This window comes from Ursus arctos, chromosome X (assembly GCF_023065955.2).
Source record: "Ursus arctos isolate Adak ecotype North America chromosome X, UrsArc2.0, whole genome shotgun sequence".
In the NCBI taxonomy this organism is placed as follows: Eukaryota; Metazoa; Chordata; class Mammalia; order Carnivora; family Ursidae; genus Ursus; species Ursus arctos.
The window spans coordinates 102,133,172-102,154,116 of record NC_079873.1 but is presented as its reverse complement, the minus strand read 5'-3'; the positions used below and the strand labels follow the sequence as shown (position 1 = coordinate 102,154,116).

The 20,945-nt window shown below is 40.9% G+C and overlaps 1 protein-coding gene across 12 annotated transcripts in view; it reads left to right on the top strand.

Annotated features, from left to right (window-relative positions):
* The window catches only part of SMARCA1 (SWI/SNF related, matrix associated, actin dependent regulator of chromatin, subfamily a, member 1), a 1,457,411-nt gene that overhangs the window by 158,567 nt on the left and 1,277,899 nt on the right, over positions 1-20,945 (top strand). For 2 of the 12 annotated variants that reach the window (XM_057314287.1, XM_057314265.1), the window contains one exon: positions 8,045-20,254. The exons of 6 other annotated variants lie outside the window; for them this stretch is intronic. In XM_057314287.1, coding sequence (XP_057170270.1) covers positions 8,045-8,107 — 63 coding nt within the window. In that variant the 3' untranslated portion in view covers positions 8,108-20,254. Of the gene's footprint in view, positions 1-8,044; positions 20,255-20,945 lie in introns of those variants that run through there. 4 more of the 12 variants (XM_057314275.1, XM_057314268.1, XM_057314270.1 and 1 more) reach the window with 4 other exon arrangements.

Genomic DNA, 20,945 nt, shown 5'->3' with positions numbered 1-20,945 from the left:
TTATAGCACTTGTGAATCCAGAGAAAGTAGGGAAGTGCAGCTAGATTAGTAAACAAAGACCTGTGAATCCTTAGATGGTTTCACGAGATAGTCAATTCAAGTCAATTATTGCTCTTAGCCCTCTAGCTCTGCAGTATGATTTATAGTCAGTACTGTTTCATGACTCCACAAGTTTTTCTCTTTGTCCAAAGTGATCTAGTCAGAGACCCCCTACAAATGGCAGCCATTAAGTATATCACAATGCTAATTCTTTTGACCAAAGCCTGACTTGATTTGGTGGAAAATGACTTCAGTGTATTTGATTTATGGTTCATTTAGCTAGTGCTGTAGATGTCAATACATTAGTGTAATCCTGGTGCAGGTAATAATTTTATTTATAAAAAGGTCTTCAACCATCATTCTACTATGAAAAGTAGGACATTGTTCAGTGGGCACAGAGTATCCCTGCCTAATCAGACCGAAGAAACATGCTAGTTGTACATCACAATGATATTAGGACCACTTGACTTCTCTGAGACTCTGTCTCCATGGCTGCAAAAGGCCTTTGCAGCTCTGAAATTTTAGGATTTTTTTAGCCATTTCAGGAAATCTCTTTTCTTTAGGACATGTGCTTTGTAATGGACATGGATTTATATTAGCCATTTGTTCTGTGATCTGCACCCACTTCCAAAGCCATGACTCCACAAACTTGCCTAACTACTGAGTCTCTTATGTATCTGAATATCTTGCAAGTGAGGGCACTGACTGCCCATTCCACCAGACTATTTTTCTAAGAATGTTTGTATAGGCAAGAGCCTTGCAATACAGAGAGAGTGTCTCCATCTGGAACAAAGGGTGGATATGCTTATTGCTCGTTGTAAAAGATTCGATAAGCTCGAGTTCCCTAAATTCAGGATTCCTCGCCTATAATGCAACCTACTTCATGTGCACGTATCATTTGGCCCTCTTCACATTATCCTTTGGGAATTGGGAGTCTGAAACCAATGCAAAAATGCAGATACTCTTGCTACTGCTGTTGCTATGAGCAATACATCATATGTCATTTCTAATCCAGGAATCTCATGTTTCCTACTGGTATCCATGAAACTGGCAGGCCAACTTGCTAGCATTTAAGTAGAGTAAAATCTCAGACCTCATTCACAGTTCTTTTTTTTTTTTAAAGATTTTTATTTATTTATTCGATAGAGATAGAGACAGCCAGCGAGAGAGGGAACACAAGCAGGGGGAGTGGGAGAGGAAGAAGCAGGCTAACAGCGGAGGAGCCTGATGTGGGGCTCGATCCCACAACGCCGGGATCACGCCCTGAGCCGAAGGTAGACGCTCAACCGCTGTGCCACCCAGGCGCCCCCCATTCACAGTTCTTGACAAAAATCCTAATCTACACTTACTTTCTTCTTTCCTTAATGCTAGAGCACCTAGACTCTGAATAATCCAACTCAAAACATGTTCTTTTATATAATTGTTTTTTTATGTTAATCTTATCCCCCAAATACGCTGTAAACACTTGAGATGAGGCACCATGCCAATACTTTTTCTGTCTACCCTATAGCTGCTGTCACAGGGATGGGCACATAGTAAGGGGTCAATATATGTGTTTGATTGACATTGACTATATGCATACCAACTGAGCTAAAATACTTCATAGTTTTGTGTTTTTTTTTTTTTTTTTTTACCAGAGGACTTCTCAGCTTGGGTGTCTTATTATGGGTGAAAACTGTAGATTTATCTAGAAATAGAAAAGCTTTAATGAGAGAGGGAGAAGATATTTGTTTTTCAGGCATCTAGGATGCAAGGCATAAGCATTCCTTAATCAGTTGGATATCATTTGACTAAGGGGCCAATTACAAACCTATTCTGAGCCCCCTATTTCCAAAGATATCAGGGACAGTTTGTTGTGCTGGGTTGCTAATAATTATCATGGTCTAGATACTTAACAATTAGAATATAGTTTCTGTGTAGAATTCAATCCAGCAATTGCACTACTGGGTATTTACCCCAAGGATACAGACGTACTGAAGAGAAGAGCCATATGCACCCCAATGTTCATAGTAGCATTGTCCACAATAGCTAAGTCGTGGAAGGAGCCGAAATGCCCTTCAACAGATGACTGGTTTAAGAAGTTGTGGTCCATATATACAATGGAATATTTCTCAGCCATCAAAAAGAACGATTTCTCAACATTTGCTGCAACATGGACGGGACTGGAGGAGATAATGCTAAGCGAAATAAATCAAGCAGAGAAAGACAATTATCATATGGTTTCACTCGTCTATGGAACAGAAGAAGTAGGAAGATCGGTAGGAGAAGAAAGGGAAGAAGAAAGGGGGGTAAACAGAAGGGGGAATGAACCATGAGAGACTATGGACTCTGGGAAACAAACTGAGGGCTTCAGAGGGGAGGGGGGTGGGGGAATGGGATAGGCCAGTGATGGGTATTAAGGAGGACACGTATTGCATGGTGTACTGGGTGTTATACGCAAGTAATGAATCATGGAACTTTACATAAAAAACTAGGGATGTACTGTATGGTAACTAACATAATAAAAAATGTTATATAAAAAAAAGAATTTAAGAGCTTCAGGAGGGCATCTATGCCAGCCCACTGACTTCAGCATCAATGAGAATTCATTTGACATTTGATACAAATCCCAGAGGAGAATTTGACTCCCTGTAAGTGCATTCCCCAAAGCCACATACTTGCTGTTTGTATTATTGTAAGCATCCTATTATGGCCCATTATACCAGAAAGAAATGTCTATCCACACATTTCATTTGGCTTATCTTTGTTTTCAGTAGTCTGGATTATTCAATTAGTCTAAATTCAGTTTTCTGTAAGGGAATATGGAGACACAACAGGCTCTGCTATTAGTGCTAAAACATTAGGACTCTTTCTTGTAGCTATGGCCCTGAAAATGTACCCCTATTCCCATAATAAATTTTGCATCTCTCTCTCTCTTTCTCTATGCAGTTATTGTAACTGTAACACACTCTCAATTTGGTCTCCCTAAGTACAACTGATACTACTTTAAAGCCGTGACATGGTTATCATTTTCTAACTTTAGCTTTGCATATCTGTCATTTTCTAACTTTAGTTTTGTAAATTCAGGCTGTTCTCACTTACAAACAGTTCCTGCTATTTGAATTTGGGTATGCTGCCACCAAGTGGTTGCCAGTTTTTTGATTCACATGGTTCATTTTTTTTCATATTTTTAAATTTTATTATGTTATGGTAGTCACCATACAGTACATCATTAGTTTTTGTTTTTGTTTTTTTAAAGATTTTATTCATTTATTTGACAGAGAGACAGCCAGCGAGAGAGGGAACACAAGCAGGGGGAGTGGGAGAGGAAGAAGCAGGCTCCCAGCAGAGGAGCGTGATGTGGGGCTCGATCCCAGAACACCGGGATCACGCCCTGAGCCGAAGGCAGACGCTTAATGACTGCCCCACCCAGGCGCCCCTGTTTTTGTTTTTGTTTTTAATAATATTTATTTTGTTATATTAGTCACCATACAGTACATACCCAGTTTCTGATGCAATGTTCCATGATTCATTACTTGCATATAACACCCAGTGCGCCATGCAATATGTGCCCTCCTTAATACCCATCACTGGCCTATCCCAATCCCCCTTCCCCCTCCCCTCTGAAGCCCTCAGTTTGTTTCCCAGAGTCCACAGTCTCCCATGGTTCATTCCCCCTTCTGTTTACCCCCCCTTCATTCTTCCCTTCCTTCTCCTACTGATCTTCCTATTTCTTATGTTCCATAAATGAGTGAAACCATATGATAATTGTCTTTCTCTGCTTGACTTATTTCACTTAGCATTATCTCCTCCAGTGCCATCCATGTTGCAGCAAATGTTGAGAACTCGCTCTTGAAACGTTCCAATGTCAGAATCATTGGCATCCCTGAGGGGGTGGAGAAAAACAGAGGTCTAGAAGAGATATTTGAACAAATTGTAGCTGAAAACTTCCCTAATCTAGCAAAGGAAACAAACATTCATGTCCAAGAGGCAGAAAGGACCCCTCCCAAGCTCAACCATGACAAACCTGCACCATGTCACGTCATAGTGCAATTCGCAAATATTAGATCCAAGGATACAGTATTGAAAGCGGCCAGGGCAAAGAAATTTCTCACATATCAAGGCAAAGGTATCAGATTATGTCAGACCTGTCTACACAGACCTGGAATGAGAGAAAGGGTTGGGGGGGGGCATTTTTAAAGCTCTTTCAGAGAAAAACATGCAGCCAAAGATCCTTTATCCAGCAAGGCTGTCATTCAGAATTGATGGAGAAATAAAGACCTTCCAGAATCGCCAGTCATTGACTGTCTTCTACCCATTTTTTGATTTCATTATTTGTTTCACATGCATTGAGTCTGAAAAGTTCTTTGTAGATCTTGGATACCAGTCTTTTATCTGTAGTGTGATTTGCAAATATCTTCTCCCATTCCATGGGCTGCCTCTTAGTTTTTTTGACTGTTTCCTTGGCTGTGCAGAAGGTTTTTATCTTGAAGTCCCACACGTTCATTTTATCTTTTGTTTCTCTTGCCTTGGGGATGTGTCATGAAAAAGGTTGCTTTGGCCGATGTCGTAGAGGTTGCTGCCTATGTTCTCCTCTAGGATTTTGATGGATTCCTGTCTCACATCGAGGTCTTTCATCCACTTGGAGTTTAGCTTTGTGTATGGTGTGAGAGAGTGGTCAAGTTTCGTTCTTTTGCATATAGCTGTCCAATTTTCCCAACACTATTTATTGAAGAGACTGTCTTTTCCACTGGGTGTTCTTTCCTGCTTTGTCAAAGATTAGTTGCCCAAAGAGCCGAGGGTCCATTTCTGGGTTCTCTATTCTGTTCCATTGGTCTATGTGTCTGTTTTTGTGCCAGTACCATGCTGTCTTGGTGATCACAGCTTCGTAGTATAGCTTGAAGTCCGGCAACGTGATGCCCCCAGTTTTGTTTTTCGTTTTTAACACTTCTTTGGAGATTCGGGGTCTTTTCTGGTTCCACACAAATTTAAGGACTATTTGTTCCAGTTCTTTGAAAAATGTCATTGGTATTTTGATCGGGATGGCATTGAAAGTGTACATTGCTCTGGGTAGCATAGACATTTTAACTGTTTATTCTTCTGATCCATGAGCATGGAATATTTTTTCCATCTTTTTGTGTCTTCTTCAATGTCTTTCAAGAGTGATTTGTAGTTTCTAGAATATAGACCCTTTACATCTCTGGTTAAGTAAATTCCGATATAACGTATGATTTTGGGTGCTATTGTAAATGGAATGGATTCTCTAATTTCTCTTTCTTCAGTCTCATTGTTGGTGTATAGAAATGCAACTGATTTCTGAGCATTGATTTTGTATCCCGCCACATTACTGAATTGTTCTATAAGTTCTAGTAGTTTGGGGGTGGAGTCTTTTGGGTTTTCTATATAGAGTATCATGTCATCTGTGAAGAGAGACAGTTTGACTTCTTCTTTGCCGATTTGGATACCTTTTATCCCTTTTTGTTGTCTGATTGCTGTTGCAAGGACTTCTAGTACTATGTTGAATAATAATGGCGAGAGTGGGCATCCTTGTCGTGTTCCTGATCTTAAGGGAAAGGCTTTCAGCTTTTCCCCATTGAGAATGATATTCACTGTAGGCTTTTCATAGATGGCTTTTATGAAATTGAGGAATGTACCCTCTATCCCTACACTCTGAAGGGTTTTAATCAGGAAAGGATGCTGTATTTTGTCAAATGCTTTTTCTGCATCAGTTGAGAGGATCATATGGTTCTTGACACTTTTCTTGTTGATATGATCTATCACACTGATCAATTTGTGAATGTTGAACCACCGTTGCATCCCAGGGATGAATCCCACATGGTCTTCATGGATAATCCTTTTAATGTACTGTTGGATCCTATTAGCTAGAATCTTGTTGAAAATTTTGGCGTCCGTATTCATCAGGGAAATCGGTCTGTAATTCTCCTTTTTGATGGGGTCCTTGCCTGGTTTGGGGAACAAGGTAATACTAGCCTCATAGAATGAGTTTGGTAGTTTTCCTTATGTTTCTATTTTTTGAAACAGCTTCAGGAGAATAGGTATTATTTCTTCTTTGAATGTTTGGTAGAATTCCCCGGGGAATCCGTCAGGCACTGGACTCTTGTTTTGGGGAGGTTGTTGATCACTGCTTCAATCTCTTCATAATTAAACGGTCTGTTTAAATAATTTCTTCCTGTTTCAGTCTTGGTTGTTCATAGGTTTCCAGGAAGGCATCCATTTCTTCCAGGTTGTTTAATTTACTGGCATAAAGCTGTTGATAAAAGTTTCTAATGATCCTTCCTATTTCATTGGTGTTGGTTGTGACTTCTCTCCTTTCATTCATAATTTTATTAATGTGTGTCCTTTCTCTATTCTTTTGAATAAGTCTGTCCAGTGGCTTATTGATCTTATTTATTCTTTCAAAGAGCCAGCTTCTAGTTCTGTTGATCTGCTCTACTGTGCTCCTGGTTTCTAATTCATTGATCTCTGCTCTAATCTTGATCACCTGCCTTCTCGTGCATTGGTTAGGCCTGTTCTTCTGTTCCAGCTCCAGCTTCTTGAGGTGAGAATATAAAAACTGCATTTTAGATTTTTCTGTTCTCTTGAGTGAGGCTTGGATGCCTATCTATTTTCCCCTTAGGACCGCCTTTGCAGTGTCCCACAGGTTTTGGACCGATGTGTTTTCATTCTCATTGGTCTCTAGAAATTGTTTAAACTGATTTTTAATTTCCCGGTTTCCCCATTCGTTTTTGAGCAGGATGGTTCTTAATCTCCAAGTGTTTAAGTTTCTTACAAAATTTCCTTGTGAATGAGTTCCAGTTTCAAAGCATTGTGGTCTGAGAATATGCAGGGAATAATCTCAGTCTTTTGGTATCGGTTAAGACCTGTTTTGTGACCCAGTATATGGTCTATTCTGGAGAAAGTTCCATGTGCATGCGAAAAGAATGAGTATTCTGCTGTTCTGGGCTGTAGTGTTCTATATATATCTATGAGGTCCATCTGTTCCAGTATGTCATTCAAAGCTCTTGTTTCTTTGTTGATTTTCTGCTTAGGTGATCTGTCTATTGCTGAGAGTGGAGTGTTGAGGTCCCCTACTACTCACGTAATTTTATCTATATGTCTCTTTATTCTGATTAAGAGTTGGCTTATGTGTCTAGCTGCTCCCCTGTTGGGGGCATAGATATTTATAATTGTCATATCCACCTGTTGGATACATCCTTTAAGAATAATATAGTGCCCTTCTGTATCTCTAACAACAGTCTTTAGTTTAAAATCTAATCTGTCTGATATGAGAATTGCTACCCCACTTTATTTTGAGGTCCACTGGCATGAAAAATGGGTTTCCATCCCGTCACTTTCAGTCTGGATGTATCTTTAGGTTCAAAATGAAGTCTCTTGTAGACAGCAAATGGATGCGTCATTTCTTTTTATCCGATCTGCAACCCTGTGGCCTTTTATGGGAGCATTTAGGCCATTCACATCGAGAGTGATTATTAAGAGATATGATTTTAATGATGTCATGTTTCCTGTGAAGTCTTTGTTTCTATAGATTGTGACTTTCTGTTCTATATCACTCTTGGGGCCTTTTTACTTTTATAGAACCCCTCTTAATATCTCCTGTAGGGCTGGTTTCATGGTTGTGAAATTGATCAGTGACTGGCGATTTTTATCTCTCCATCCATTCTGAATGACAGCCTTGCTGGATGAAGGATCCTTGGCTGCATGTTCTTCTCAGATATAGCTTTGAAAATACCCTGCCAACCCTTCCTAGCCTGCTAGGTCTCTGTAGACAGGTCTGACGTTATTCTGATATTTTCCCCTCTGTACGTAAGGATTTTCTTCTCCCTGGCCACTTTCAATACTGTATCCTTGGATCTAATATTTGCGAAATGCACTATGACGTGACGTGGTGTCGGTCTGTTCTCATTGACCTTGGCAGGTGTCCTCTCTGCTTCCTGGACACGAATGCTTGTTTCCTTTGCCAGATTAGGGAAGTTCTCAGCTCAATTTGTTCAAATATCTCTTCTAGGCCTCTCTGTTTCTCCACCCCCTCGGGGATGCTGATGATTCTGACATTGGAACGTTTCATTGAGTCAGTAATCTCCTGTAATCTACATGCTTGAGATTGAATTTTTTTGAGGTAAGTTTCTGTTTTATCTTTCACTTCTACCATCCCATCCCCCAATTCACTAATCCGTTCTTCTGCCTCATTTACCCTGGCTGTCAGAGCATCTAGTTTAGACTGCATTTGATTCATAGCATTTTTAATTTCTGCCAGACTCGCTCTCATTTCTGCCCTTAGAGATTCTATATTCTTGTTAATATTTTCATTAATAGTTTTTTCAAGCCTACACATCATCTTGACCATTGTTACTCTGAACTCCATTTCTGACAATTTGGTTATATCCATATCCATCAGTTCTGTGGCAGAGGCCACAGACTCATTATCTTTTCTTTGGTGGGGGGTATTTCTCCTCCTCGTCATTCTGATGAGGAGAGGTTGCGGGGATGCCCAGAGCCCAAGTTATTGACCAGGACACAGGCAGCGTGCACTTGTTTTATAGGAACTTTAGGGATGTCGGCTTCCTGATTTTTCAGCCTGCCTTCTGGGCGAGGGGCCTGCCGTGCTCATATTCAGGAAACCCTGTTTTGGTAGAGTTGCCCCATCCCCTGCAAGGGAGTTGGGGCTGGGCACACTGTGAGCTGGTATTTCTGGGCTTTTGTTCTCTGGCGGCTTTCCCTGACAGTTTTCTGTGCCTCTTATGAGAGTCAGAGCAGCAGTGGCTGTATCCTAGCCTCTGTCTCAGAGCAGAGAGATCTCAGTCCGCTCTCCACTGAGCTCTCTTGGCCACTTTAACTCTGTTACTATCGGTGCTGCTAAAAACCCTGCAGTGACCCGGGATGTGCGCCCCACAGCCTGTGTCCCAGCCTCACTTCCAGGGCCAGCGCGCCTCTGTCCTTTGTGCTTCTAAGACCGCCAGCCACCCCGGGTTCCCAGGCACGCTCTCGAGCTCCCTGTTTCAGTATGGTTCACGTGCGCTCTGGAGTGCTGGTTTTCAGTCTGGTCGCACGCACTCCTGAGGTCTTGGTTTCAGTCTAGTTCGAGTGTATGCTCCAGAGCTCTGGTTTTCAGTTTGGACACATGCGCTCCTGAGCTCCCGGATTTAATCCGGTTCCAGTGAGCGCTCTGGAGCTCCGGTTTTCAGTCTGGTCGTGTGCATTCCGGGCTCACGGTCTCAGTCTGCTTTCTCGCCGGTGCTGGTCCGTGAGTCCGGCCTGCTCCCCAGCACAAGTGGCTACTGCTTCCTGGTGCCCAAGCGCAGAGGCTCCCTCCTCCTTCTGTTTATCTTTCTATATCTGTGCAGGGATTCACAGCTCCCTGTTTTGTACCTCAATATTCAGCACTGGAGATGTTCCTTTGTAGAGATCCAGGTGTATCTTCCTGTGTCTCAGTCTGATTTGGTGGGTGTTCAGGATGGTCTGGTAGATATCCAGCTCGACTCGGGACCAGCTGAGAAAGGGTCTCCTACTCCTCCGCCATCTTTTCTCCTCATCATTAGTTTTTGATATAGTGTTCCATGATCTCATAATTCAAACTGTAGGCTGTGTTGTTTTTATTGTTGTTGGTGGTGGTATATATGTTAGGATTGGGGTGGTGTGATGACTATGAATAGGTGAAGATATCAGGTATCAAAGGGAGTTGGGAGCAAATCTTCATGAAGCAGCAAGAAGATAGTGAAGAACAAAAAATGGGCTATAATTTGAGACAGGAGGAAAGATGGTCTGAGCTTCGGAGAATGAGATCAGGGACAGAAAAGTTGTGGGATGAAGGGGACAAGGAAATAATAGGACAAAAAGGAAAATGACCCAGAGTTGAGTGAACTTCATCACAGAACCTATTTTTGTCTTTTGTTTCTGCACTTTTCTATGGTTCCTATACTTTTTGGGGAGTCTGAATAACAAGAAAGATACAATATTTTGAGCAGATTTGTGTCCTGTACATCTTTGTACCCCTCTTAGTGTCTAGCATGGTGCTGGGCACATAGTTGGTCTTTTAATAAAGGTCTGTTGAGTGAGTGACCCAAACCTGCAGACGTTGAAACAACATATAATGGAGGTGTTTGGTACTGGCTTGAGGCATAGGGACAGCTCCTGATGAACAAGTCTTGATGTCCTGCCTCAATCATTAAGCTGAGGCCCTGCACAACTTCAGCTGGCTCCTATAATCAATCTTCAAAATAACTATAACCTTTTCTAAATCTTCTGAGTAAGGTACTTATATGTCTTCTTTTTTTTTTTCTTTAAAAAAAATCTCAGGTCAAAGGCCCTTGAAGTCTTTCATACCTCTGAACCAGTCCAGGTGGTTGGAAACAGATGATATATGGAAACTATTGGTTGGAGGATATGAGACCTAGAATTTCTTCCATTTATTAAGTGTGTAGGGAATGATGTATAGGGCTTTTTCAAAATGCATATGAAGAGAAAACTGAGGATCATTCCAAGTAGGATGTTTGTTGGAATTAACACCCTAGTCAGGCACAGTTCTTTTCCAGAAGGGGGTTTACCCCTGCATGGTAATATGTATGTCATGTTATCTTTGGCCCTGGCCAGCATATGACCACATAATTGTTTTTTAAAGATACACATGCCTGGATCTCACCTGTTACCAAATACTATAATTCACAAAAATCTGGTGAAATTGTCTCCAGTGCTTCCCATAATGTGGAAATTAAGTCCTTGAGGACAGTAGTTTCAGTGAGCAGGTATGATGACCTATTTGACACCATAAACCTCCACATCTCTAACACAGAATTCCTCAACCACAGGTCCACGTGGAACAGTACAGAGCATGATGAATAACAGCATGGGCTTTGGAGCCAGACATACCTGTCCTCAAATTTTAACTCTACCTTATAGGAACTGTTTGACATCAGACAAGTCACTTAACCTCTCTGTGCCTTGGGTTCCTAACCTATAAAATGGGGTGATATTAATTACATTATATGGCTTTTATGAAGGTTAAGGAAATGACAAAATGCATTTAGTGTGCTTAACAGTTTTTAGCATATAGTAAGTACACAATCACTGGTAGCTATTATATACATTTATTCCTAGAACACAAACTTTAGGAAGTGAGGGCCTGGGTAGTATCTTTTCTTGCTCACTACCACATCCTTGCCCTCAGCTTCTGAGATTTGTACTGGTTTCCTGGGTACAGAGACTCAGGCTATCTTCTGCCCTACAGAGTGCTGAATAAGTGAGAGCTTGTAAGCTAAGTAGGATGTCATTTTGAGTCACCATTGCTCTAATTTTTTTAGACATTTCTGAAGAACAATTGGATTCCCTTCAGTTTTAATTTCCCTCCCTTCCCAGATAACTTTTCCAAACGTCCACTTCCTATTTCCTTGATCAAGGCCAGAGTTGAAGGAAACTGGCCTTCAATCTTCAACCAGGCTGAGAGCACCATTTGGGCTCAAAAGCAAATTGTATTGGAAAAGTGGCAGAAGCACTGAAACGAATTGTCATGAAATGAGGCTTCAAATGAAAGCACAAGGCAGAGCCTGATCCTAATTGTCAGTGGAGTTACTCAGGTAAGAGGCCAATTCCAAATTTCTCATTGCAGAACTTTTATAATATGCATTCCCCGACCCCCCGCCCTCCAGTCACCACCTTCCATCCATAGAAGCCCTTTGGAAGATGGTGATCTCTGGGTAAAGGTAACACTGAATTATTTGACATTTCTTTAAAATCTCTAACCCATAAACTGTGTGTAGACATAGAAAATGTCTAAACCATAGTACAGTTTGAAATGTTCCCTGTGTTGGGTGAATAACAGTACCCCAAATATTTCCATGTCCTAATCCCTGGAATCCCTGGAATATGTTACCTTATATGCAAAAGGAACCTTGCAAATATGATTAAGTTAAGGATCTTCATATGAGAAGATTATTCTGTATTATCTGGGTGGGCCCAATGTAATCACAAGGGTCCTACTAAGAGGGACTCAGGAGGAGACAGAAGCAGAGGAAAAGTGATGACAAAAGTGATGACAGAAGCAGAGAGCAGAATGATGCACTTTGAAGGTGGAGGAATGGACCAGAAGTCAAGGAATATAGGCAGGTACTAGAAGCTGACCAAGACAAATGGATTTTCCTTTAAGGGCCTCCAGAAGGAATCAGCCCTGTCTACACTGTGACTTTAGGATACTGAAACCTGGTTTAGACTTCTGAACTCCAGAACCATAAGAGAATAAATTTGTGTTGTTTCAAACCAGTCCTCCAAATTCTCCTAGATATGCTGGAGAGCCAGAAGTTCCCAATATTAGAATTATTGCTTTGGGTGATCTCACTGAAAGACAATTGTTAAAAGCTTCCACTAAAATGCAAAGGAAAAACCTGTTAGGCAACACTCAGTCTGCTATGCTTTGATCTAACTGGCTGGCAGAGAGCATGGAAGGGGACCCAAATTGCAGGGATGTCTGGGCCTTGGGGCATTGTGAGAGGATAGACTTGATGGGTGGAATCTTTGTGGCTGGATGTACAAGTGATGCTTGGGATAAGAGGCTACCAAAAAGGGAAGAAAGGGAACCTAAAAACTAAATTTCATTTATTCTACTTTGTACTGGGGCCAAACAGTAAAAAAACTCACCTTGGATGGTAAGCATCATCTTTGTGACTAATCGTTTCAAGCCTATTCCGTAGAGCTCCTGGTGAGCTTAAAGAAAGAAAGAACTTGTGCTTGCTTATACAAGTCTACAGAATCTCTGACTTTGGGAATGACTACTCTTTGGTTTACCCCTGTTGGTTTCAGTCTCTTTCTGGTACTCTGACATCCTGCCACCTCTGCTGCCTCTACTGCCTTTTGTAGACTCCATCTCAGCTCTTTAGGCTCTTTAGGCTCTTTAGGTCTTTAGGCTTGGCCTGCCAGACACTTTTCTATTCTTTCCCAGAGACTTGAGTTTCCTACTCCTAGGAATTATTTGCCCTAACCTATAAACTCTTGCCACCAGCCCCTGGCTGGTCTTGGTCAAGAGATCTTTTAGATTACTTGTGAGATGACTCTTTCTGAGAGAGTTGTTTTCCCCACTTCACTCCCTCCCACCAATATTTTGGTCTTTATAGTGAGAAATAGCTGATTTATGCATGAAGGATCTTGAATCCAAAAACCTGCCATCTGTGTCTGTAACCATAACACTTGGTCACTTGCCTCCCCTACCTCTAATCTGGCTCCCAGAGAACTCTAACAAAGGTCTAGAAAACTGATGAACTTTGAACCCATTAGTAGCTTCACCTCTCCCTCATCCACTCCCACCATCTCCATTTGCAATTTGATGACTTCAACATGAGGATCATGGACCTGAACAGTTGGGCCTTAACCTAACAATCAGAGAGACATACATATCTGATCTACATAGCTACTAAGGTCTTTCAGCAACCCAGGAAGGAGAGTTTTCTTGTTTTCCAGGGCTACTGCCTCAGAGTGAATACAATGATGTCACCCAAGTGATGCCTGCAAGACTAAGATGTATAACAGATTCACTTATTACATTTTCAGGAGGCCTCAGGCAAATCCAAATCCATTCAAATGTGAGTGCTGACTTCCTAGGAACTGTACAAGGGACTCAGGTATTGTAAAGGAGCATTTCTGACTTGTTTACCAAACCTAAGTTGTAAAATCACAAGAGCCCAACAACATCAAATAGCCCACATCCATTCTCAGATAGCAAGACCTGATGTGGTCTGAATCCCAGGCTACGTTTATTATTGAATGGTGTTCTTTTTTATTTTATTTTTTGATGTAGTGTTCCATGATTCATTGTTTGCATATAACACCCAGTGCTCCATGCAATACATGCCCTCCTTAATACCCATCGCCAGGCTAACCCATCCCCCCACCCCCCTCCCCTCTGAAACCCTCAGGTTTTTTCCTGGAGTCCATAGTCTCTCATGGTTCATCTCCCCCTCTCATTCCCCCCTTCCTTTTTCCCTTCCTTCTCCTAATGCCCTTCATGCTATTCCTTATGTTCCACATATGAGTGAAACGATATGATAATTGTCTTTCTCTGCTTGACTTATTTCACTTAGCATAATCCCTTCCAGTTCCATCCATGTCGATGCAAATGGTGGGTATTCATCCTTTCTGATGGCTGAGTAATATTCCATTGTATATATGAACCACATCTTCTTTATCCATTTGTCTGTTGAAGGGTATCTTGCCTCCCTCCACAGTTTGGCTATTGTGGACATTGCTGCTACGAACATTGGGGTGCATGTGCCCCTTCTTTTCATTACGTCTGTATCTTTGGGGTAAATACCCAGTAGTGCAATTGCTGGGTCATAGGGTAGCTCTATTTTTAAGTTTTTGAGGAACCTCCACACTGTTTTCCACAGTGGCTGTACCAACTTGCATCCCACCAACAGTGTAAGAGGATTCCCCTTTCTCCACATCCTCTCCAACATTTGTTGTTTCCTGCCTTGTCCATTTTTGCCATTCTAACTGGTGTAAGGTGGCATCTCAATGTGGTTTTGATTTGAATTTCCCTGATGGCTAATGATGTTGAACATTTTTTCATGTGTCTGTTAGCCATTTGTATGTCTTCTTTGGAGAAGTGTCTGTTCATGTCTTTTGCCCATTTTTTTACTTGATTATTTGTTTTTTTGGGTGTTGAGTTTGAGAGTTCTTTACAGATTTCAGATACCAGGCAATGTCTGCAATGTCATTTGCAAATATCTTCTCCCATTCCATGGGTTGCCTTGTTGTTTTGTTGACTGTTTCCTTTGCTGCGCAGAGGTTTATTGAATGGTGTTCTAACACGTCAGTAATACCTGCTCGTAGAACCAGGGCTTGGTGTGGGTGGCACAGGCTTGATAGGAATAAGCAAGACTTAGAAATTCAGGAGGGCTTAGTGGATCAGGAGGCAGTTGGAATAGGACAAATATTTAATTCCCCAGTTTAATGTTGGTTATCATAGGCTTGAGTACATGATATTTGGAGTTTGATCAGGGTAGGTTCAGAATCAAATCAGACTACTGAGGGCTAAAAGCAGTAAGTATCCATAATGACAAACTAAACCAAGAACCAGGATGTTGGTCTAGCAGAAGTGAGGCACTTGACAATGGTCATCCAAGCATTCGATAATTGGCAGAGTCCAGATTAGCTGATTGTTGATTATCAAGGGATTATGGTATGATATAGTATGGTATTATTATGAGGGATTCAGATCTAGATTCAGATTGGGAAACAGGTTTTTGTGTAGAAAATCTAGCCCCACTACTGGGATACTGGGCAAGGAATCACAAGGGAGGAAAGATGTAGAAGGGCTCCAATTATGGAGGTACTTGTACTCTTGTCATTGGCAAAATGTGACTTGGTGCTGAATTTCTGTGTTATTTCAGTCTTTTCCAAACTCCTAACTGGTGTCCCCCTCTAGTATGTTATCTACAATGTAGCCAGAGTAAGCTTTTGAACATATTAAGATGATCTTATTGCTTCTAATTGCTCTTAGGATAAAGACTAGACTCCATCAATCCCTACAAGGCTTTGCATGGTTTGGCTCCTGTCTACCTCTCTAACCTCATCTTCTACCATTTTCCTTTTTACTCTTGGCACTCTAGCTGCACTGGGTTTCTATAGGATCCTTAGCTCCCTACTGTCTTAGAACTGTTGCACGTGCAGTTCCTTCTCCTTGGAGTATACATTCCCTCTTTTTATCCTTCCAGTCTCAACTTAAATGTTACTACATCAAGAAGGCCTTCTCTAATTCATTTGTCTAAAGAAATGTTTCCTTATTCTTGATAATGGCTCCACTCATCACCATCACTTACAAGTTATATTCACTAACCTTGCCTACCACGAGCAGCAAGTTCATCAGTTCCTATGCACCACTTCCATTAGGCTTTACTTACCCAATATCCTCACCAACCTACCACAATCCCCCACTGTCATGTCCACCACCATACCCTTCTCCATTAGCCATACTCTCTAGCCCACCTATTACTGCCAGCCTCATCCACCCTTTCTATAAGTCATGCCTCTCTTTGCCCTCTTTTCCTACCACTCCCTATTAGCTACACTCAGAAACCCCACATACCACCATCAATCATATTATCCCTTACCCACCCAGCAGCTCCAAATAGTAGCAGACCTACCCTACTGACCCTAGTAATTAACAAGGGTCCTCTTACTTACAGTTCAGTTATCAGACTGCTTCAGTAATGTCTTCCCTGATCATTCAATCTGGCTTAAGTTTTCCTGTTTTCTGTAACACCTTGCCCTTCTTCATAGTATTAATCACGGCGATAATTATACAGTACTTTTGTAGTTGTGTTTAACAGTTGTAACCCCCAGAGAGTCTACAGCTATTTTGTTCACTGCTATTTCTCCTGTACCTAGACACATACTGAGGTCTCAAATATGCTTACTAAATCTCATTGTATGAAGTGTTACAGATTAAAAAATAACAACAACAACAACCCTGAGGCTCAAAATAGCTAAATAAGGTACTCAGGTTTCCATAGCTAGTAAGTGCCAGAGCTAGAAATCAAAGCTAGAGCTGGTTGACTATAAATCCTGTGGGTTCTTAACCATTTTTTCTCATTGTTTTTGCCAGACCATTAGCATCAGCATCACTTGGGAACTGAGTAGAAATGCAAATTCTCAACTGCCATAGACTTACTGAATCAGAAACTTTGGAAATGAGGTCTAGCAATCTGTGTTTTAACAAGTTCTCCAGGTGACTTTGATGCTGAAATGTGGGAATCAGGGGTCTACACTATACTGCCTGATATGGTTCCCTCTTGGTAAGAGATCCAGGTTGTTCTCATCTATGCAAATAGCCCTAAAGGTACCTAACTTGGGGCTCAGCATACTGTAGATGTTTAATAAGTAGTGTTGAATGATAAGTGAATTGACCTGTAGGGCACATTAGTTTTAGAAAGACATATAAACCTTTCATCAAAAACATAGGAGGACAGTGAAAACACCACAAAAGGCCTAATATAAGGGGCATGACACTTGCCTGGAAAAAAGTTTTTGAGATGAAATTATTCACTTATTACCTCCTCCTCTCTACCTTCTTCCTTTCAGGTCAATCATTTCCATGGAACTGTCTCTGATCCCTGTGGTTCATACTGATAGCTCTCTTATTTGGCTTCTTTATAGCATTTCAAGTAGCATTCAAGCTATCCCTGGATTATATGTGACAATGCATTTTTTAGTGTCTCAGCTATATAAATCATGGTCTGCATAATGAAACCGTATTCTCTTTAACACACAGACTGTGTCTTTCTTTTGTCTCCTCTAGTTTCTGCTATAGCCTTAAGTATATAGTAGCATGTTTGGATAATGTTTTAATAAATTATCCTGAGTGTGTGTGTCCTTACACCTAGCGCTTCCCATATTTAGCAAAGACATCTCCTAAGACAAAGGTTATTATAGTAGAATGGAAAACCAAAAAGTTAATTCTTAGCCTTTGAGTTTTAAAATCCTATTTATAGTTTCAGGAACCAGGACTTTTGAGCTTAAAAAACTTAGAACACACACTTTGTGACATACACAATAGATTAGAAAGGATACAGGATCAATCAGAGCAGGTTTTCTTTCTCCCCAGATCAGATGAAAATTCCATGGGATATGAGAGGAGTGAGAGAGCAAAGGAGTGAGTCCTTGGTAAGTCCCTTAAGAGAGGTGGTGTAACCTGTCTCTGTGAGCCAAGACTCAAGTTGAATAAATAATATAATACTCAAATGGGGGGGGTGATGGAGAAATCTGAGCAAGGGACTGTGCCTTGCCTGTCCCCGCATAAGGGAAGACAACAAGCCTTGAAGAGTCCTGCTGAACCCAGCTTGGCACCAGGGCGGTCGAGTTGGCTGCATAAGTTATATTTCAGGAGATGGGTCTTGAGAGATCTTACAATTCTCTGGATTCTGGTAAGGTATGGGAGAACCAAGTGTTTTCTAGATAGCCACAAAGGGCCCTGAGACCTGAGAAAATTTAAACTTAGGGTTGAGGAGGCACAGCAGTGATCTGAGTGCAACTGGGACTGAGACTGGGTGGAATTTGAATATCCTCACATAGACAATCAAGGCCACATATGACTGGATTCCAGGGGGAACAGAAGAAGACAACTGAAGACTAAATATTTCCTGCTTGTCTTAGTCACAAACCCAGTGATTGTGGGGGAGTGCTTGAATTGACTGTCATTAAATTTTATACTACCTGGAGATATGGGGCTCAAAATAGACAAAGTTATACAAAAAAATTCATCAGCATCTGATTTGTGAGTTGACATTTATATTTCGTCAACTGGATTGACTTGATGAACCAGACCTTCCTCCTGGGACCAACACTTAGGAGAAAAGTGAACCAGAAGACAAGAATCTCCTGCTGGGGATTGGGCAACTTAGTATGTACTTAAGTGCTCCCTGAGCTGTCCTTACCTCAGTATGCTTTCACTCCAAGACTTTTCAGCTTCTTTAGTCTTAGTAGTGACAATGGTGTTGCAAATACTGAACACTGAAATACCCCCGATTAGTCAAAGGAGATTCTAGCTAGAGTCACTCAACTACTAAGGCAGGAAGGTGAATTCAGGCATTTCAGAGTTTTCCCATATATACAGAGGTGGAAACAAGAAGAGGTTTTAAAATAAGCCTTGATACCCACCCTTACATGTAGTTACAAATGTATGACTTGATCATTGATTTTTAGCAGGTAAACAGAACCAGACAGATTCATATTTTTAACTGGGCTGTAGCCTGAGTATTGCATTTGGAAGGGCCCCTTATTTATTAAACCGCGTGGGGCTGCTGTGATTGCTCTATAGATAGGCAAGTCTCCAGAGTCAATTGAGGTTGTCGAATCACATTCAATGAATGTCCTAGTGTCTCAATTGAAGAATCCTGCTATTGAGGGACCCCTCTAGAGTAATCAATTAAAAGCAGTAGCATTAAGCAGCTAACGGTGCTGGAAAATCAATACCGGCATGGGGAAGAAACAATTCCCTGCAATGATTTCTATGCAAATTTTTATTCTTGTACCTAATGACATTAGGATCCACTAATGACACATAGCTCAAGGAGGAGCATCTTTCCCAGTTAAGCATGAAGCACATTTTTGCCCCTGTAACCTTGGCAGCCACTTGGGAGGCCTACTTTCACTGCTGGGAAGCAATAGATTAAGGCAAGGCAGCCTAAATTTCTGTTATTTCTCCTGTGGGAGAGATGGAGGTCAAATAGAAAGAATGACTTTCCGGAGATTAGAATGGGTCCCTGAAAGGACCAGGATCATTCTTCCTTCATTCACTAAGTATTTGTTGCCCCTGGCCCTGCAACTTTAACTGTTCCTTCTCTACTCATGATCAAGGGAAGCCTAGAAAAGACACCTGTAGCTCAGCCCAAACTGCTTTGAGACTCTTTCCAGACTTCACCACTTCCCCCCAGTTTTAAGTGCTTCTGTGCAAGCACATCAGGGATGGGGTGGGAGAGGGTTCTCATTCTTTCTGAATTTTTCCTTTCTCATCATCCTCCCTGCTCTTCCACCCCCTTTCACATAGCAAGCTCCTAACCATCCTTCAAGTCTCAGCTTATATGTCACTCTTTCAGATAAGTTTTCCATGGCTGTGTACTCTATTTAGGCCCCCATTATACACATGCATAGCACCCTGTAGCATTTCTATGTAGCACATGCCATAATGGTAATGAGTTATTAAGGTGATCGTTAATATTTCTTTCTCTTATAGGTTTGTAAGATCCATATGGATAAGGACTAGTCTTTTTTGTTCATTGTTATATCCCCATTGCTTTGTAATATTGAACATTTAGAATATGTAAAGGAGTGTGGAATAAGTAAATAAATGAAGTGAAATCTTTCTGTGGTTGTGAAGTAACAAACCCTTGGTCATTTTCTAATCTTTCTTTTTTTTAGACTTATATAGTGGTAATAGCTTATAGGATGAAAATAGACAATGCATTAGCTTATTGTGCCAAAAAAGTTGACATAGAGTTGTTTGTTATCCTTTTATTATCTTCTTAATCATATATATTATCTGCAGTGATATCTCTATTTCCTTATATTCCTAATTTGAGCCCTCTCTTTTGGGCTTTATGAAAAAAAGAATTTCTATTTATCTAAAAAAAAAAACCATTAAGAGAATGAAAAGGCAAACCAGTGTGGGAGAAAATATTTGTGATATACACAACTGGCAGAGAGCTTGTATTCTGGATATATAAAGAATTCCTACAAATCAATTAAAAAACATAGGTAAAACCAAATTAAAAATTTTAGGGACTTAAACAGATATTTTGCAAAATAGGATATTGAAATGGTTAATAAGCATCATTAGTCATCAGGGAAATGCAAATTAAAACCACAACGAGATACCACTATACATGTATCAAGATCGATAACATTAAAAAGACTAATACCACTAAGTATTGTCAAGGATGGGGAGTTGCTGGAACTCTCATTTACTATTGATTAGAATGTAAACTGGTGCAACCACTTTAGAAAACTGACAGTATCTACTCAAGTTGAATATATATGTACCCAAGATCTAATAAATCTGTTTCTATATGTATATACCAACATAAATGTATATATGTGTGCGCCAAAAGATACATACAAAATGTTTATAACAGCATTATTTGTAATGGCACCAAATGGAAAGCAATCCAAATGTTCATCAGCATTGGAATAGATAAGTAAATTGTGGTCTATTTAAAATAATAGACTGTTACACAGCAATTAAAAAGAACAAACTAAGGGCGCCTGGGTGGTATAGTCAGTTAAGCATCTGACTCTTGGTTTTGGCTTAGGTCCTGATCTCAGGGTCATGAGATCAAGCCCTGTGTAGGGCTCTGTGATAAGTATGGAGCCTGCTTGGGATTCTCTCCCTCTCTTTCTGCTCCTCCTCCTCATGCTCTTTCTAAAATAAA